Raw genomic sequence first — 17,400 nt, forward strand, 5'->3', positions numbered from 1 at the left:
CCATTTATTTTTTAATTTAAATTGCTAATTATATTATTATAGTGGGTTTTCAAAAGGATGCTTTTACTTTTTTATGTGTCAAAATATGTTCCTTCTTTTCTTCAGCAGTTGGGCAAATGTACGTTAGGAATATAATATTTGAACAAAGTCTCCAGATCTGAGTTAATAATAATTTCAGCTCAAACAAAAAAAAACTTTGTAAAAGCCAAACCAAGAAAACTCCCTCAAGAAAAGGAGCAAACAATTCAATCGTTTATGAGTGTATAGGGTGATGATAAAAATATCAGAAAAAAAAAAAACTAAGTTAAAGAAGCATAAAAAAAAAAGAGAATATGAATAAGTAAGAAAAGAAAAAGAAGGAGAAGATAAATAAATTCAGGAAGAAGGATGGAGTGTGGTCATTTCATGCTGAACAGCCTTCATGAGAAAGCTATCTTTTCCAAGAAGAACAATGATGGGAGAGCCACCAATGCCACGAGCCACAGCGAACATAATCTCTGTCATCAACAACTTGAACTCCTTCCGATCCAGTGCGCCATTCCCATCTTCATCAAACCTCTTGAATATCTCTTCACTCTCTTGCCCTACCGGAGATTCAGACCCAAAGGGCAGAAGCATCCCGAACCTGCTACGGATTGCCTCGCTCGAAAGCTTGCCATCGCCTTTCTCGTCCACCGTCGCAAACCACTCGTCCACGAAACTATCAAACTTCGCCTTCGCGTTTACGAACTCCATTATGGTGAAGCTGTTCACTACCGCTATGGTCATTCTAATGATGTATTTTCGAACACCAACGTTGGTTCGTTTGAGGTACGAGGAAGATAATAGTGCGCGGCTATAGTTGTGTGTTCTTCTTCTCTTATGCCACTTTCTTTATATAATATATAAAGCAATGGTTGCCCTAAGTTCACGTTTCCAATGCTTGATTACCCTTTTTTTTTAGGTCACACTACACAATGTGGGATTTCTCCTTTTTTTCTCTTCCTTTTTACTTCAGAGGACGCCATGCGTTTGAGGAAGGAATATGTGGATCTTTATCAAGTTTGATTCAGCTTTGCAAATATTTAAGACCCTCTCATTCATACTTTTCATATAAACAACTATAATTAATCTTTTCTTTTTTCCTAATATTTTTTTTTTCATTTTTCGTTCTCGTGATTTTTGAACTCCCATGAACTCCAAGTATCATATCGATAACTTTTTTTTTTCTGTCTTTTTCTTCAAAATGATTGTCAAGTAATCTCGAACTTTGTCTTTAATTTTTCACATTATATGTAATTGGATACTATTAATTTTTGCGTGTAAATTGAAAGCTTTAGGTTCAAGAACAATTTCTGGATTTTTTATCATTATGGAGTTTTTTTTTTTTCTTTTTACTAAAATGGGTCCGGATTTTTTATCATTATGGAGTTATTTTTTTTTCTTTTTACTAAAATGGGGTCCGTTTTAAAAAAATTACAAATTTAGGCAAGTCGTACCAATTCGTTACGACTTCATATGCATAAATCGTCCCAATTAGACACAACTCTGTCATGTCATATTGAAGTCATGTCAACTTGACACGACTTCTGCCTTATCATACTGAAGTGGCACGACTTTTGTCCTATCATACTGAAGTCGTGCCAAGTTGGCACGACTTCTGTCACGTCATAATTTTTTTAAAAAAATTTATTGTTTATATATTAGGTAGTAAATTATGTAATGTTAAAAATTAATTTGATACATAATTTTTTAAGAGCATTAGTTTTAAGGAACAAAAAATTGGATAATCGTGTATGAATCATGTTTGACGGTAATGTAGTACAATAACTTGATTATTTGATTAATTAAAAAATGAAGAAAATTGTTATTGAATGTGGAAATAAAGAGCTTGAGAAGTAATGATGAGAAGATATTAATTAGAACTAAACAAATTAGTAAGATTCATTACAAGATATAAAATAAAAATATAAAGTTGAACTAGAAGTAAATTATTTAAGTCGTGCTAAGTTGACACGACTTCAATATGAGGTGACAGAATCGTGTCTAATTAAGACGATTTGTGTATATGAAGTCGTGCTGAATTGACACGACTTGCCTAAATTTATAATCTTTTTTTAAATGGATCCCATTTTAGTAAAAAAATAATAATAATAATCTCATCATGGTGAAAAACCAACAATTTCTCAGTTTTATTATTGTAATTTCTATTTCTTCACAATCATTTTCCTTTAATTTAATTTCTTTCTCCTTGTACCACTAATATTGCCTTCGTGTTTGCAATTGTTCTTTTTTATAAAAAAAGTATACTGAGATAAGGGTAATTGAAATTACTTTAAACTTTTATAGTGACATGTAAATGATTTTTTTAACCAAAACCAATTTGGAAAGGAAAGGCTATAAATTTCGTTGTTTTTATAAAATATGAAATAAAATTTAAATGAGTTGACGATTTTTATTAATTGTGGAAATATTAACGGACTTTTTTTCCCGTTAAAAATTTATTGTGTTAAAAGTGAATTTTATTACCAAGATATCATTTATCACATTCTAAGTTGGAAAGTCATATGTAGATAAATGAGATGATAAAAAAAAGTACAATATAACTGTCAAAATGGTTTAAGTGAATGATTGACCTAAATAATATGTAGATGAAATTGAGTTAAATTATTAAAAATGTAATTTAAATTAAGTTGGATTATTTTAGTTGGACTCATGAAGTTAAAAGAACTGAAGCGAAAGTGACCAATTTTTTTAAATTGATCTGTTTTTGAAAAAAATATTAACTCAAAATTTAAAAGTATTTTTATTTTATTAAAATGTGACCATGCCTTAAAATTTATATATTAAATTATTATATCTAATCATTAAAACTAATGTCATATATGTAGCTTAAATTACAAAAACATCCATTTTTCATCCATTTTTTTTCTTTATTAAATCGAAGGAAAGATCTTTCTTCTTTTAGTTTTTCTAATTGCGTAGAAGATTAACGAGATTGACACGACTATTGTTGCGTTTTATCTTGTTCTGTTCGTTTTTTTATTTATTTATGAGCGTTAGTTTTGTGGGTAAATTCTTTAGCTTCATTTACACTTTTATTTTTCTATCTAGCACTTTTTTGTTTTTATTTCCTTATCTAGCACCCTTTTGTTTTTATTTCCCTATCTAGCACCATTTCAAAAGTAAATAAATAAATAATAAATTTAAAAAAATTGATAATTTTAATTTTGAATGCATTAAAAAATAAATATTTTTAATGTTTAAAATAGTTAAAAATATAATTAATGAATAAAGAAATGAGTTTTTACAAAATAAATAGATTTAAAATGTTTAGTTTAAAATTGTTTTTTTAAAAAAGAAGAGAATAAAAAATTAAACCTACAACAACATAAAAGTTGAATCTATAAACATAAATTAGTATTTATTTTTATTATTATTGATGTAATCATGTTAATTTCAAGTAAAAAATACAAGACATAATTATAAAAAAATCAAGTTGAATAAGGACTGATATGGACACAAGAGAATAACATGATCGAACAAAAAATGTTCATATTGTCAAACATCAGGACACACATAAAGAATTTGTCCCAACATTACTGGATTGGGCACTTTTCATCATTAATTATGTTTCATTTCGCACAAACTATTTAATTTATCATTGAAGAAAATATTAAATGAATAATCATCTTTCATTTATTTTCTTTTTTATGATCAACATATATTTATTTAGTATCCCCTTATATCTCTTATATTAATTTTATTTGAATTTTTTTATATCTTTTATCTTTATCTTATTTTGTTTTGCCTTTATTTTATATCTTTTATGTTTTTAGTTATTTTTTTCTGCCATTCTTTATTTATTTTGCTTTTTGTTTTTATTTTATTGTTACTGTTTTTATTTTCTAGACTTATTTATTTTTGCATTTTTTTCTTCTCATTTTTAAGTATTAAGTGTAACATTTGCATTAGTTTTTTTTTAGGATTTTGCATTTAAGGTAGACACTTCAATATTATTTGTGAGTCCATTTTTTACTTGAAATTAACATGATTACATCATCAATAATAATAAAAATAAATACTAATTTATGTTTATAAATTCAACTTTTATGTTGTTGTAGGGTTTAATTTTTTATTTTTTTCATTCTTAAAAAAACAATTTTAAACTAAACATTTTAAATTTATTACTTTTTTTTATTTTTATTTTGTAAAAACTCATTTCTTTATTCATTAATTATATTTCTAACTATTTTAAACATTAAAAATATTTATTTTTTAATGCATTCAAAATTAAAATTATCAAAAAAAATTAATTTATTATTTATTTTTGAAATGGTGCTAGATAGGGAAATAAAAAATAAAAGGGTGCTAGATAGGGAAATAAAAAATAAAAGGGTGCTAGATAGGGAAATAAAAACAAAATAGTACTAGATGAGGAAATAAAAACAAAAGGGTGCTAGATAGGGAAATAAAAGTGTAAATGGTGCTAGATAGGGAATTTACCCTAGTTTTGTTCCTTTTACGTTTTCGTCTTTTTGTTCCTAGAATGATTTTGGTTAGTTAGTGTCTTAGTGGTTTGAACTATCGTTGATGTAGTATAGCCATAAAACGTGTTTTTACTCTAAAATATAAGTTCAAATTTGTTGATGGTAGTATAAAGGTTCTAAAATAAAATGACTTTTTTTAATGAAGTATAGGAGAGATGTAATGTGATGATAATATCTTGGATGAATAAAATGTGTTGATGAATACTCATCGAAGTACCTCGTCTAATACTATCAAGTTTCTTATATCAATGATATGCAATTTTTTTGCTTTGAAAGATTTAGGGACTCTGCATTACTTTCTTGGTGTTGAAGTTTCTTGGACAAAAGATGGCAACATTCACTTGTCTCAATCTCGATATATCAAGGACCTTTTAACTCGCACAAATGTGTTGGATTTGAAGTCTCAATCAAGTCCGATGATTTCATCCCTTCGTCTTATTCATGATGTGTCTAGTGTTGTTATCGTTCTGTCGTAGGAGCTTTACAATACATTTTGATCACGCGACCAGAGCTTGCATATGTTGTCAATAAGGTGTGTCAATATATGCATTATTTGCAGGATCATCATTGGAAAGCATTAAAATGCATTTTATGGTATCTTGTTGGACCATGGATCATGGTCTTTTCATTTGCTAAAGTAAATATTTTCATATTCTTTGGGCTTGGTGATGTTGATTAGGGCTCTTATGTTGATGATCGCAAATCCATTATTGGTATTATATTTACTTTGGGTCAAATATTGTCTCTTGGTCTTCTCATAAGCATAAGGTGGTATCCCTCAATAACATTGAGGTGAAATATAGGAGTATTGATGTGACTCTTGTTGAAATGAAATGGTTATCTTTGCTTCTCAATGAAATTTGTGTTTCATCCTCTGTTCTAAAGATCTACTTTGATAATCTGAGTATTGTTTTCTTTATGCTAATCCCGTATTACACCTGAGATCAAAATATTTTGAACATGATCTACATCTTGTTTGCGATAATGATCAACAAAGACAAGTGTGATTAGTTCATCTTCCAGCTCGTTTCTCATATTGCTAATTTACTTACTAAACCTTTCATTAGGAATCATGAAAAACTTATGGTTGTTGTCAATCTAACTATTAGTTTATTGGAGGATGTTGATAATAATGTATAATTATGGGTTAAGCAGTTATTTTGTACTCTGTATCATCCACTCTCTCTCTCTCTCTTTCTCTCTCTCTCTCTCTCTCTCTCTCTCTCTCTCTCTCTCTCTCTCTCTCTCTCTCTCTCTCTCTCTCTCTCTCTCTCTCTCTCTCTCTCTCTCTCTCTCTCTCTCTCTCTCTCTATATATATATATATATATATATATATATATATATATATATATCTTTGCTAGACGCTTGTATTGTACACAATGATAAATAATACAATTCTCTTTTCTCTTCCTTATTTTTGCATTGTCTTACATGGTCTTATCTTTTGTTCATATGAAATCTCTAACACATTTTTTCACGCCGAGATATATAAATCTTGTGCTTGAGTCTATATATTTGTAGATAGTCTGATAGTAGTTCCATAGTTGGTGATACAATAGGTTGCCCTATCAAACCTCGTTAGATTAAACTCTGATACCATATTAAGAAGTGACTTTAAACATAATTTATCCTTACAAAACTAGTTTGGAAGATGAAAATTTATATATTGTAAATTGATATTTATTTGTGATACGAATTTCAACTTACAAAAAAATTTATATATATATATATAGTAATTTGATGACGATTTAAAATGATTTAGTGCTTTATTAAATGTTTAGAAACACAATTGCACAAGCCACGTGTGAACAATTCAATGCAGAACGTTAAATGAAGGATTAAATAAAAGGAAATCATATGAAAACAAAAAGAAAAAGTATTTGTGCAAAGCGTTGTATCAAAGTGCGAAGAGAAGCCTCTAAAAAACGAGAGGTGGAAGGAGTGATACCAGAGGATTAATAATGAAATTTCTGCTTCAGCCTCCACCCAAAATTCCTTTAATCCTTCGTCTTCAACTTTCCTTACTTTCGGAGAAATTGAATTTTGTATAATGAATGAAAAAGGATGACAAAAGTGAAGCACACCAGCAAATATCTGCAAATAAAATCAAATAAATAAAAAATGAAAATTAAATACCATTAAACATTATCCACGGATTTAAATACAATTATATAAATTTCCCCATGAAAATAGTTCTTTTCTGGAAGTAAGATGTCAAAGTTATAGAAAGTGTTCTTTATTCTTGCTTATACGAGCCTTTTGCATTATTACAGGCTTATATAGAGAATTTAGATTTAATGTTCAATATATATCTTTTAATTTGAATTACACTTATCTACCCCCACCAGTAAAAAATATCCACATTTTAAAAGGATAAATTACCTCAAGAGTCTATATGAAGATGTTGCCGACATAAAACCCTGATGATAAGAACACATGAATTGCAATTCATGTCAATCAAACAAATAAGTTTGACACGAATAATTTAGTTTCTGGTTTTTTATCAAAGATTTTTAATTTGTGGATTCAGGGAGAGGGAAAAGAAAGCAATCTTCAACTATCAAAACATATTATTATCACAACATATCAGGCCATGAAATAATGACATCATGGATAAATTAAAATTCATGATCGGTGTAGAACAAATGTTTATTGCTCTGAACACAAGTAGAAGTGCACATGATATCACAGCTGAACCCATCTATCTGTCAATACACAATATGAAACAGATAGAATAATGATGGCAGTCATCACTCACTGTCCACCACAGTATTATTTTATATCAATGCAACTATAAAACACTGATTACTTAATTGCAAAACTTCATATCAATTCTCCTCTTTGACTCCTGTAATCCACACACATTCATTATTTTGCAGATTCACTGATATTTTAGACATGTATCTTCTTTTCTCTTGAAGAAAGTGGCAAATTCCTTCGACAATGTGTCAGTTTGTATGCACTGCACACATAAAACAACTAGAGTATTTATGTTGGGTGGTCCAATTTTTTCACTTCTCACCAATGCCTACACCTTTATTATAGCTGACAAAACTCAGTTGAATTTAAAGGAATCTCCGTTATTATGGTGACATGTTTGAACTTAGCTGAATCACGTAAATAACCTTTTGTTGTCATTGTATAAAAAAGAAAGTGACACATGTTAGTTAATTGAATTAATCTGTACAAATTGTGTAGATAGAAAAACAAGTGGTCCAGTGTGTGTTGCCAACCAATTGGGTTTAAATTGATAAAACCTGTAGCATTAAGCTAAGTCAATTTTTGATTATGTTAAATCGGTGTGATTTGGTGTTTTTTGTGATGAAAGATGTGTTATGTTATGTTAGCAATAGCGTAAGTGGTAGTTGTCCCTTGATTGAAAAGAAGGAAGACAGAATGGAAAAGGAAGAAAGCCTATGGTTGTTGTTGTTGTAGATTGTGGTACTCATCAATGTGCCTTCATCATCAAGAATATATATATTAAATCAATTCATATGGGGACAAACCCAGTTGTCACGTACTAATTTATTCTCCTTTTTAACTTTATTTTCCTTTCTCACTCACAGAGTATGCAGATAAGTTTATGAGATCGCAACTTTTGTGGCGATGCCATGCCATGATAAAAGGAAAGTCAAGGCAGACAACTGTAAGCTAAGAGCAAAAATAAAATAGCAAAAAAAATTGTTTGGTTCAAGTAAAGTAAATTAGAAAGAAACAAGAAATGAAAACAAATTATAAAATCTGATATGGTTGGAAAGTAAAGAGGGGGAAATGATATTTTTTAGTTAATTGTATTTGTTATTTATTGATAAAAAAAATTCCCATTTTGTAGTGAAATGATACAACTAACTTTCTAGCATCACACCTACTGATCGTTCCTGAAAAAACTGTCTGGTGGGAATGAAATAAGTAGGTGTGGAAACAATGAAAAATAGAAAGTAATGAGAAGGCAAGAAAAAGCATCTAAAGGTTCCACAAATAGCATCTAAATCTCATCTAAATCTCGTATGCTTAGGCCCGGAAGAGGGTACAATTTTAAAATTATACCGGTTGGGATCGGACAAACCAGTAATTTTCAGTAACAATAAACTTTATTACAATTTATTGTTAAACTTTATTATAGAATTCATTATAAACTTCATAAATAAACATGTTATTTAAGAGTAGAGTAAGGTAAATTTTTATTATTTTTTTTATATATAAAAGTTTTCATGGTAATCATCAGTAAGCAACTTGACATCTCATTTAGGTTGACACCTCAAGTAATAACAATCATATGTGATAACATGAAAAAATATTATTATTTAAAAAAAAATACAAAAATATGGAGAATTAGACCAAAACTCATATATTAACAAAAATGATACATAGGTATACTATATCTATTCATAAAGAATTCTAAGAATAGACAAAATGGAAACCTATTATACTAATGAAATAATTTTCTATAAATAAATTTTAAATTAATCAACTTATCAATACACGCATTTCCTTTATGAAAAATATGAATTTTAATAATAAACGAAGCACAAACCAAAACAGAATTACATTAATCATATTTATTTTACATTAATCGTATCTAAGTACTAAATACTTACTTGACCGTCAAATTATATTCCCAATTAATAACTAAAATCTAAACACGAGAAAGAAAGAAAAGAAAGAAAAAAAGTACAATAAACAGAGAAGATTAAATTATTAAGCCGATATACACTCTCTAAACCTTATTCAAACATTAATATTAATAGAAGTATGATTCATCCAATAACGAATGAAGTATTAGATATTGGAACGCTACACAAAATGGAAATCTGGGGATGAGAATTGTAGGACATTGGTTGTTCTAATTTGAGCTGGAACTTTTCACAAATGGGTGAAGGACAGAAATTGTGACGGGGAATTATGTAAGAAATTCAATACTTAAACCGTATACTTAAGATAACAGAAAGTATACGAAGTGATGTTTCAAAGTACGTGGAGTCATTATTTCTGGAATATATTATCTATGTGCGCCCATAACGAAGAGTCACTTGCACGTAACGCATTTTGGATACCGCAATAATTCGATTTAAATTTTGTTTAACTTTTTGACAGCTCTATCTAAAAGTCATAAATAAATTTTTCAAACCAAATTTTATGAATTATATTTATTTATAATTTTTCATACTTCTATATAGAAGTTATTAATAAATGATAGGTCAGTTGTGTAAGAACAATGATTCTTTAAGATGGGCTAATAAAACAAGTAATTATCAAAGTTACTTTATATATTTTTTATTATATAACTTTATTATTGAAAGTGTTATTTTCAAATTATTTTAAGTTGTCATTTTTTTTGTATTTATAGCAAATTTTGAATACAATGTAACAAAACTTTCACCATAATCTAAATATTGAATTATTATAATTATATATTAAATTTAGCGTAATAAAAATACAACAAACAGTTGCTAGATGTAGAAATAAAATGAACAAATTAGAGATAAAAATAATTTGATGGTTATGACCTAGGTTTCAAAACATCTAACTGAATTTTCTTTCAATGATGATGTGGTGTTGTAGCACACGAAGAAATAAGAAGGAGGAATTGGTCTCTGATCCCAAGAATGTGGAGAATTGGAGGTTAAACATTCTATGATGACAGTTTATGGGTGGAGGATTATGTTCAGTTTGCACAACATGCAAATTCTTTGGAAGAGACTTCTCTTCCAATTGAAACCTATTAAAAGTTAAAAGTACTTTAACCAATCACAAGTGTTAAAAATCTTTACATATCAAAAAGTTAAAGTAAATATAATTGTCATTTGGTGTTTATGGAATTATCACATGATCACTTAAACTATATATTTTCTTCACTCGAATCCAACAGATAGAAATTGGTTTAAGTAAAGGCAGATTCAATAGTTTTGAAAAATGTTTACTTACCGATAGCAAATAAATTAAATGTGCTAAAAATAAAAATAAAACGACTTAAATATCTAATAAAACCAATTCAGTCGAAACATATTGCTTCAAAATCTCAACTTATTATGATTATACGATTATTAACTTCTCATGAGAATCTATGAGTATTATAAAAGGGCTTAAAATCCCAAACTTTTATGTTTTCGTTGACTTAATCGTCAAAATCTTGTTAACAAGTGAAATTTTTCTTATTATGAGATAATATTAAAAAATTGACCCAAAAATTACTTCTAGGACTCGATCTACATTTGTTGGTTACAACAATAATGAAATGAAAACCTATCAAAATTATTAGTTTTGACTTGGGTGAGTATCAAAATTACTAGTTAATCCTAAATTATAATTTCCTACAACTCACATAAATTGGTCAAACATAGCTCTAAATAAGGGAAAATGCAAGATAATTACCCAAATATACATTCGGCAACAACAAAAATAATGTTTGTGATATCCATGATTACAATTGCGAGAAGAGCAGAGAAGGTGGTGGCATTTTTACAGGAGACGGGGGGGGGTCCATTTGGGAAGAACTCCTTCTCAACCTCAACCATTCACTCACTCTCCTTCCCTTTGAATACATAGATGCCAAATAAAGAGAATTTACATTCATTGACTATTCAGTCTTAACATAATTATAGTATTTCATTTTTGTTATTCTGATTGAGAAATCTCTTGTTGGTTCATGTGTGCTTGTCGGGTAAAAGCAACTACACACACCATAGGAGAGGGAAAAAAAACTTTCTTTTCCCCTCTTAACTTTAATCAGTGAAGAGTAACTCTCACAAATCAGCCTTCCAAGTTCCACCCAGTTACCATTTTCTTCCACATTGTCCCCTTCTTTTCTTTGGCTTGTCACCATCTCTTTTTTTCTCTATGCTAATTCTTTAACCATAATAGTAGGCACAGAATAGAGTCATACACACTCTACTATTATTATTGTTTTTGTTTTTGTTTTTGAAAAAATTTCAATTCTAGGAGATTGATTTGTGGCATTGACAGTGAAACAAGTCTGCTTTTTGTCTTCTTCTCTGTGACCCCCTTTCACTCTCTACATTCCTCCAAATTTGTCTTCTCCTTGCACGCGCCTCTTCCGCTCTTCTTCTCTCAAAAACAGATAGATAGTCATGGGTTCCAATCTAAGACCCCATCTCTTCAACACTCTCTGATATGCCTTGTACTGCATCTCTGATCCATCAAGGTAACACTCTCTCTTAGCCCTCTGCACCTTCTGCCTTATCCTCAGATATATATAGAGAGAGAGTGTTTATGTGTGTGTGCGAGAGAGAGAGAGAACATTTGTTGTCTACTTTTGTTCTGTTTGCCAAAAAGGTTCGAAATTGAACTCAGTTGTGGTTGGTTGCTGTTTGAGGAAAGAAAAATGAAGGACTTCCCTTCATGCTTTGGTGAAAATGCAGTTCAGGTTGCAGATTCTTCATCTTCAAACGCTAGCAAAACTGCACAGAATCTGGTTATCTGCGTTTACCAATGCCGGATAAGAGGTAAGTGCTGCTTGATAACCATCACGTGGAGTAAGAGCTTGATGGGGCAAGGGCTTAGCGTTGGGATCGATGATTCTTCAAATCAGTGTCTGTGTAAGGTGGATATTAAACCCTGGGTGTTTTCCAAAAGGAGGGGTAGTAAGAGCTTAGAGGCTTATTCTTGTAAGATTGACGTGTATTGGGACCTTTCTTCTGCTAGATTTGGTGTTGGTCCTGAACCCTTGGAGGGGTTTTATGTAGGAGTAGTTGTAGATCGGCAAATGGTTCTCCTTCTTGGAGATTTGAGGAAAGAGGCTTTCAAGAAATCCAGTGCCATCCCATTACCCTCTAATGCAGTGATTGTTGCCAAAAAAGAACATGTTTTTGGCAAGAAGATGTTTGGTAATAAGGCCGTGTTTTGTGACAATGGTCAGATTCATGATCTTGTCATAGAATGTGACACTTCAGGGGTGTCTGATCCGTGCCTTATCATTCGCATAGATAGCAAAACGGTGATGCAGGTGAAGAGGCTGAAGTGGAAGTTTAGGGGAAACCATACCATCTTGGTGGATGGCCTTGCAGTTGAAGTTTTCTGGGATGTTTATAATTGGCTCTTTGGCACATCTCTTGGAAATGCTGTCTTTATGTTCAGAACATCCATTTCCGAGGAAAAATTGTGGGCTGGTCAACCCCTTTCTGATGCAAATGTAGTGCAGTGGTCGTTCTCTCAGAGGTTTTCTGAGACCAAGTCACAAGGTCTTGGCTTCTCCCATATTTTATACGCGTGGAAGAACGACTAGAGTTGTGAAAATCCACCATACTAACAGATCATTTAGTGAGTTGTGGGTTATCAAGGATGTGAGTGTTTTACACTTGATTAAAGATGAGTACTTTTGTTGTATCGTTTCTACCCTTAAATTCATACGTCAATATATCTGTGCATTTGAACAGATCATGGACATTTTTTTTCTCCAATTGGCTGTATATTTATCTTCAAGTGTTAATTTTATGATATCTTTATTACAAAAACACTTTGTCCATAGTTTTTTCTGTGTTATTATAGTACATATTCTCTTAATTTCGTATTTCAGATATAAACCTGCAAAATACTAATGCTCATTATCTGCTAAGAAGATACAGTAACAATCCAGGGGTATTTGAGGTTGAAGAGGACGGTAGCATGTGAGAGAAAGAGATCGATGAATCAGAATGAATGATGATTTACTTTTCTTCTTGTATTATAATAATCTACAGAGCTTTTACTACATTTCAGGAAACTAAGATAGTCTGACTATTATCGGGGATATGGAATTAATCCTTCTGTCGGTGGAATATCCTACTCTGATGTCTGATAATTAGCAAACTGGGCATGAGATTCTGGCTAGTTATCTTGGTACATATTTGATTTATTTATTATTCATTTTCGTACTGAGAAACCAGGAATCTTTCTATTTACCATATGAAGATGAATCATGGCTTGTGATTGATGTCTTTACTCAAACTATCTGTTAATTAACCTGAGGACATATTAACCTCTGATTCGTGACTCCCTATATTAAGCTCTGATGTTCTATTTTACCTGCATACCTATTATTCTCCTTCACAGCTAAATCCAGGAATTTATTTATTTTTATCCTGCACCCTGTCTGCTGTGTGATTCTGTCATACAAATTGTGCAACAGGAATAAATTTATTAGTTACAAGACAGTTATAATTTCTTGTAAGACTCTTGGCTGCAATTTCAGATGCCAATCTCATATGTAAGAAATATTCCACGATCTAAAGAAAACTATACTTCTGTTATTTATTTATTCCCTATCATCTGCAGTTTTTGTTTTACTTACATTACAGCCATATGTTCCTCTATATTCCATAAAATAACTTTTCAGCAGTGTTGATCTTCCAACGTGACTGTAGATGCTGACATGGGAAGAACATTTTTAATGAACGCTTGGTTGAACTTTTCTCTCTTATGTAAAGTTAAGGAGGAAATACATTATACATGTGTAGGAGATGTGTAAGAGAAGCTGCTCACTTGTTCCCAATTCCTATTTTCCTACGCCGTCTTTGTTCCATTGTTTGCTTTTTAGAACCCTCACTGTGAGTTTGATAGATAGTGGTGTTGTCACTTTGGAGATTGTATATAGTGTTGTCCTTAATGGAAGAAGTAAATCTCTTTTGACAATGTATCCATTTTTATCTTTTTGATCTCTGCATCTTTGTTCTATATTCAGTTATTCATAAATGGTGGCATGAAATAATTTAAAGGAGGGATGTGATAGAGCGTGTATATTTCAAACGGATGATTCGAAATCTTCTAAAAGTCACTTAACTTAACTCGTTGTAGATTTGAAGTATTCGGATATTTCTGATATTTTATGTTGCTCTGCTTTAACTGTTAAATTAGTATAACTGACATATCTGTTATACCAAAAACTAGTGTCTCTTATGGTTTCTGGTTTTCTTTTATATTCTGTGTTCTATTGGTTTAATCTGTGTAATACAATATCTTTTCCTTCTCGTGTTTCTCCATGGCCCTGTGTTAATACTCAGGCAAACTTTGCGCATACTTCTCTATTATTTGTGCTCTTCAATAGTGCATCGAGTACTGTTAATGTTTTATGCATACCATTGTTGTGACTACCTTGATCCCTCATAAAATAAACTCATACACATGCACTCATGCTTTTAACTTGTAAGTGTGTGTTTCATATTTATCACTGTACGGTTATCTTGTGTCATTACCAATTTTGGCCACGGTTCTACTGCTTTAAATTCTTGCTCCTATCAGAGGATACCCTTTTCTTGTACGTCTTATCTTGGAGTTTAATTTTGATGTATTTAATGTTGTTCGTGTACACTGATGTTAGCTATGGATCCGGCTGCAAGGTAATAAAGATGGAGCAATATGGCAAAGTTTACCTGCATTGGTCGGAGGAATAAATTGGTGACTGCTACACTGGCTTACTGTGTTTTGGATAAAGAATTTTAGGAGAATAATTTATTTTTATGAAAAATATGAGATGTTTTATTTTGTAGAAATTAGAATCCTTTGTCTAAAGAAAATAAAATATAATAAATTTAAATTATTTTATCAAAATAAAATATTTGAAAATAATATTTATTTAATACCATGTATACCCTGAGCCAGTGCACGGATCCAGTGTTTTATGTGCAAAAGGAAATGCTTTTATGAATGGTTTGGTTATGTTGAGACCAACGCATCTATAATGCTTCCACACCAAGTGAATCTAACATGATAAACATGTTTTTGTTCTTCTAGACAAAATGCACATGAGATATCATTATTCATTTCCACCGTATTCTTTCTACCTAATGTGATATCTTCTAGAAGCCTCTTTCTAAATTATCTCAATATGAAAAAACTGATTTTGGACGAATTTTGTTATTACACGTTACTTTATATATACCTTCCAATTCACATATTTCTACCCACCTTACTCACTGCCTAAATTTAAACATAAAAATTCATCCAAAATGATTAATGTCTTGACCCACTTGGTTAAATATTAGGGGGATCCTCACTCATCAAAGTCAACTCAAATACTTGTTAAGTTTGATTAAGATTTCTAAAAACCATAATTAATTTAAAAATTCATATTTTAAGTTATTTACGTTTTGCAAATATATTTGTTTAGATAAATGTAAGACCTATAATATTGTTATTATTATATTATTATTTAGTATAACATTTGAATACTTATATATTTTTAGTAGTTTGTTTAAAATTTACATTCATTGATTTTATATATAAGTTTGTACTAATTATGTACCATCCCTTTTTATTCTAATAACCAGTATGAAATATTAAATAAATATATAAACATAATACAAATATGTTTACAACTATTTCCTATAGTGTTTCAGAACATATCCCTCTTCATAGGACTTTAAGTATTTATATAAAATTAAAAAAATCAAAAGAAAATAAACATTTTCATCATCCAGCTTCTCACTGAGGAGTTCTATAACTTGTATAACATTATTTGCTCCCGTGTAAATACACGATCTTCACATATTAAAAAAAATAACCACAAAACAAAGGAAAGGGTAAACTAGCTATTTTTAAAACTTCAAATATAAATATAACTTTAAATATTCACATAAAGCCATCAATTTTTATGCATTTTCACATAGCCATCAAGTGTCTATCTAAATTCACAAGTTATCTTTCTACTTCTACTGACTCACAACACATAGACATTTGACTCTACTTCCGGAAGACTCGTGTATTGATGAAATTATCATCATGAGACCTGCACCTGTCATACTACTCGTTGTGAATCCACACAACCATGCGCATAAACATCTTAATATTTCATCATCTCATATGACTAGGTAAATTCATATGACATAAAAGACCATATTATATTTCAAACCGTAGACAAAGTCATATAAACCTCCTTCGACTCTTACCAACTAAATAACTTCATATATATGATTCCATTATACCAATAGAGTCAGCATTGTCTCATTACGAGCCTAAAAAATCAATACAGCCTAACAACAATCTCAACACGGTATTTCATTTCCTGAAAATACTATGTCTTGATCACATTTTCACATCATTCCATACCTCATGTAACACATCAATACACCATTCAATCACATCATATTTTTAAACTTTTCTAAACAATTCAAATATATCTCAAAATTCACTTAAACACATAACTAAGTTCCTTTTATCGTATTTTTAAATAAAATTTAAAATTTTCACTTAAAAACCATATGCAATAATAAACTGGGCTTTCAAAAGCAAAAATAAAAATTTTAAGTTTCTTTATTTTTTTTATTTTTTATTTTTTACAAAGAGTCTAGCTTGAGCAAAAATTTGCTCGCTTGAGCGAGAATGGGTCTCGCCCAAGTGAAAATTTTCTTGCTTGAGCGAGATTGAACCCAATAGCACCCAAAATTTATCTCATTTTCGCCTGAGCGAGATTCTTTATCTCTTGAGCGAGAATTAGCTCGTTTGAGCAAGATATGCAGAGAAATTTGCATAATTATGCCTAATTTCATCATTCATAGAGTCAAAAGAAAACAATTTCAATAACTCATTTCACTTCAAAAGTAACTTACACTATATCAACTATACAAATCAACCAACTTTTCATATTCTAACAAAAACATCTACCATAAATCATCCATATCAAAATCAACATATTCACATTTTATTTCAAACAATATTCTGCATTACTTATAAACAATCAATATTGCAAACAAAATTTGGAAGTGGTGACCACGTCACTCTCACATCTAGATCTTCTAGCATAGGGTTCTATTGAAAATTTAAACTAGCTTCCCTTACCTGAACTTGAACATATGCTTACTAAGAGCTTCAAACCTACCAAAAACTTAAGGGTAGCTTAACCTACACCACAAAGTCCTGATAAAAAATCTAACTATAACA

At 30.3% G+C, this 17,400-nt stretch overlaps 2 protein-coding genes across 2 annotated transcripts; one reads left to right on the top strand and one right to left on the bottom strand.

Annotated features, from left to right (window-relative positions):
- Positions 1–195: 195 nt before the first annotated feature.
- Positions 196–1,085, bottom strand: LOC137829387 (uncharacterized). Its single transcript, XM_068636192.2, has one exon. It carries the CDS (start codon positions 766–768, stop codon positions 376–378), a length of 393 nt encoding a protein of 130 aa, XP_068492293.1. The 5' UTR covers positions 769–1,085; the 3' UTR covers positions 196–375.
- Positions 1,086–11,103: 10,018 nt separating this feature from the next.
- Positions 11,104–13,001, top strand: LOC137829904 (uncharacterized). The gene has a single exon (XM_068636929.1). The coding sequence runs from the start codon at positions 11,873–11,875 to the stop codon at positions 12,770–12,772; it is 900 nt and encodes a 299-aa protein (XP_068493030.1). The 5' UTR covers positions 11,104–11,872; the 3' UTR covers positions 12,773–13,001.
- Positions 13,002–17,400: the final 4,399 nt, after the last annotated feature.

Source organism: Phaseolus vulgaris, chromosome 7, assembly GCF_051622355.1.
Source record: "Phaseolus vulgaris cultivar YP4 chromosome 7, ASM5162235v1, whole genome shotgun sequence".
Lineage (NCBI taxonomy): Eukaryota > Viridiplantae > Streptophyta > Magnoliopsida > Fabales > Fabaceae > Phaseolus > Phaseolus vulgaris.

Coding starts and splice junctions, on each gene's coding strand:
- LOC137829904 (XM_068636929.1), top strand. CDS start 11,873: ATGAAGGACTTCCCTTCATGCTTTGGTGAAAATGCAGTTCAGGTTGCA.
- LOC137829387 (XM_068636192.2), bottom strand. CDS start 768: ATGACCATAGCGGTAGTGAACAGCTTCACCATAATGGAGTTCGTAAAC.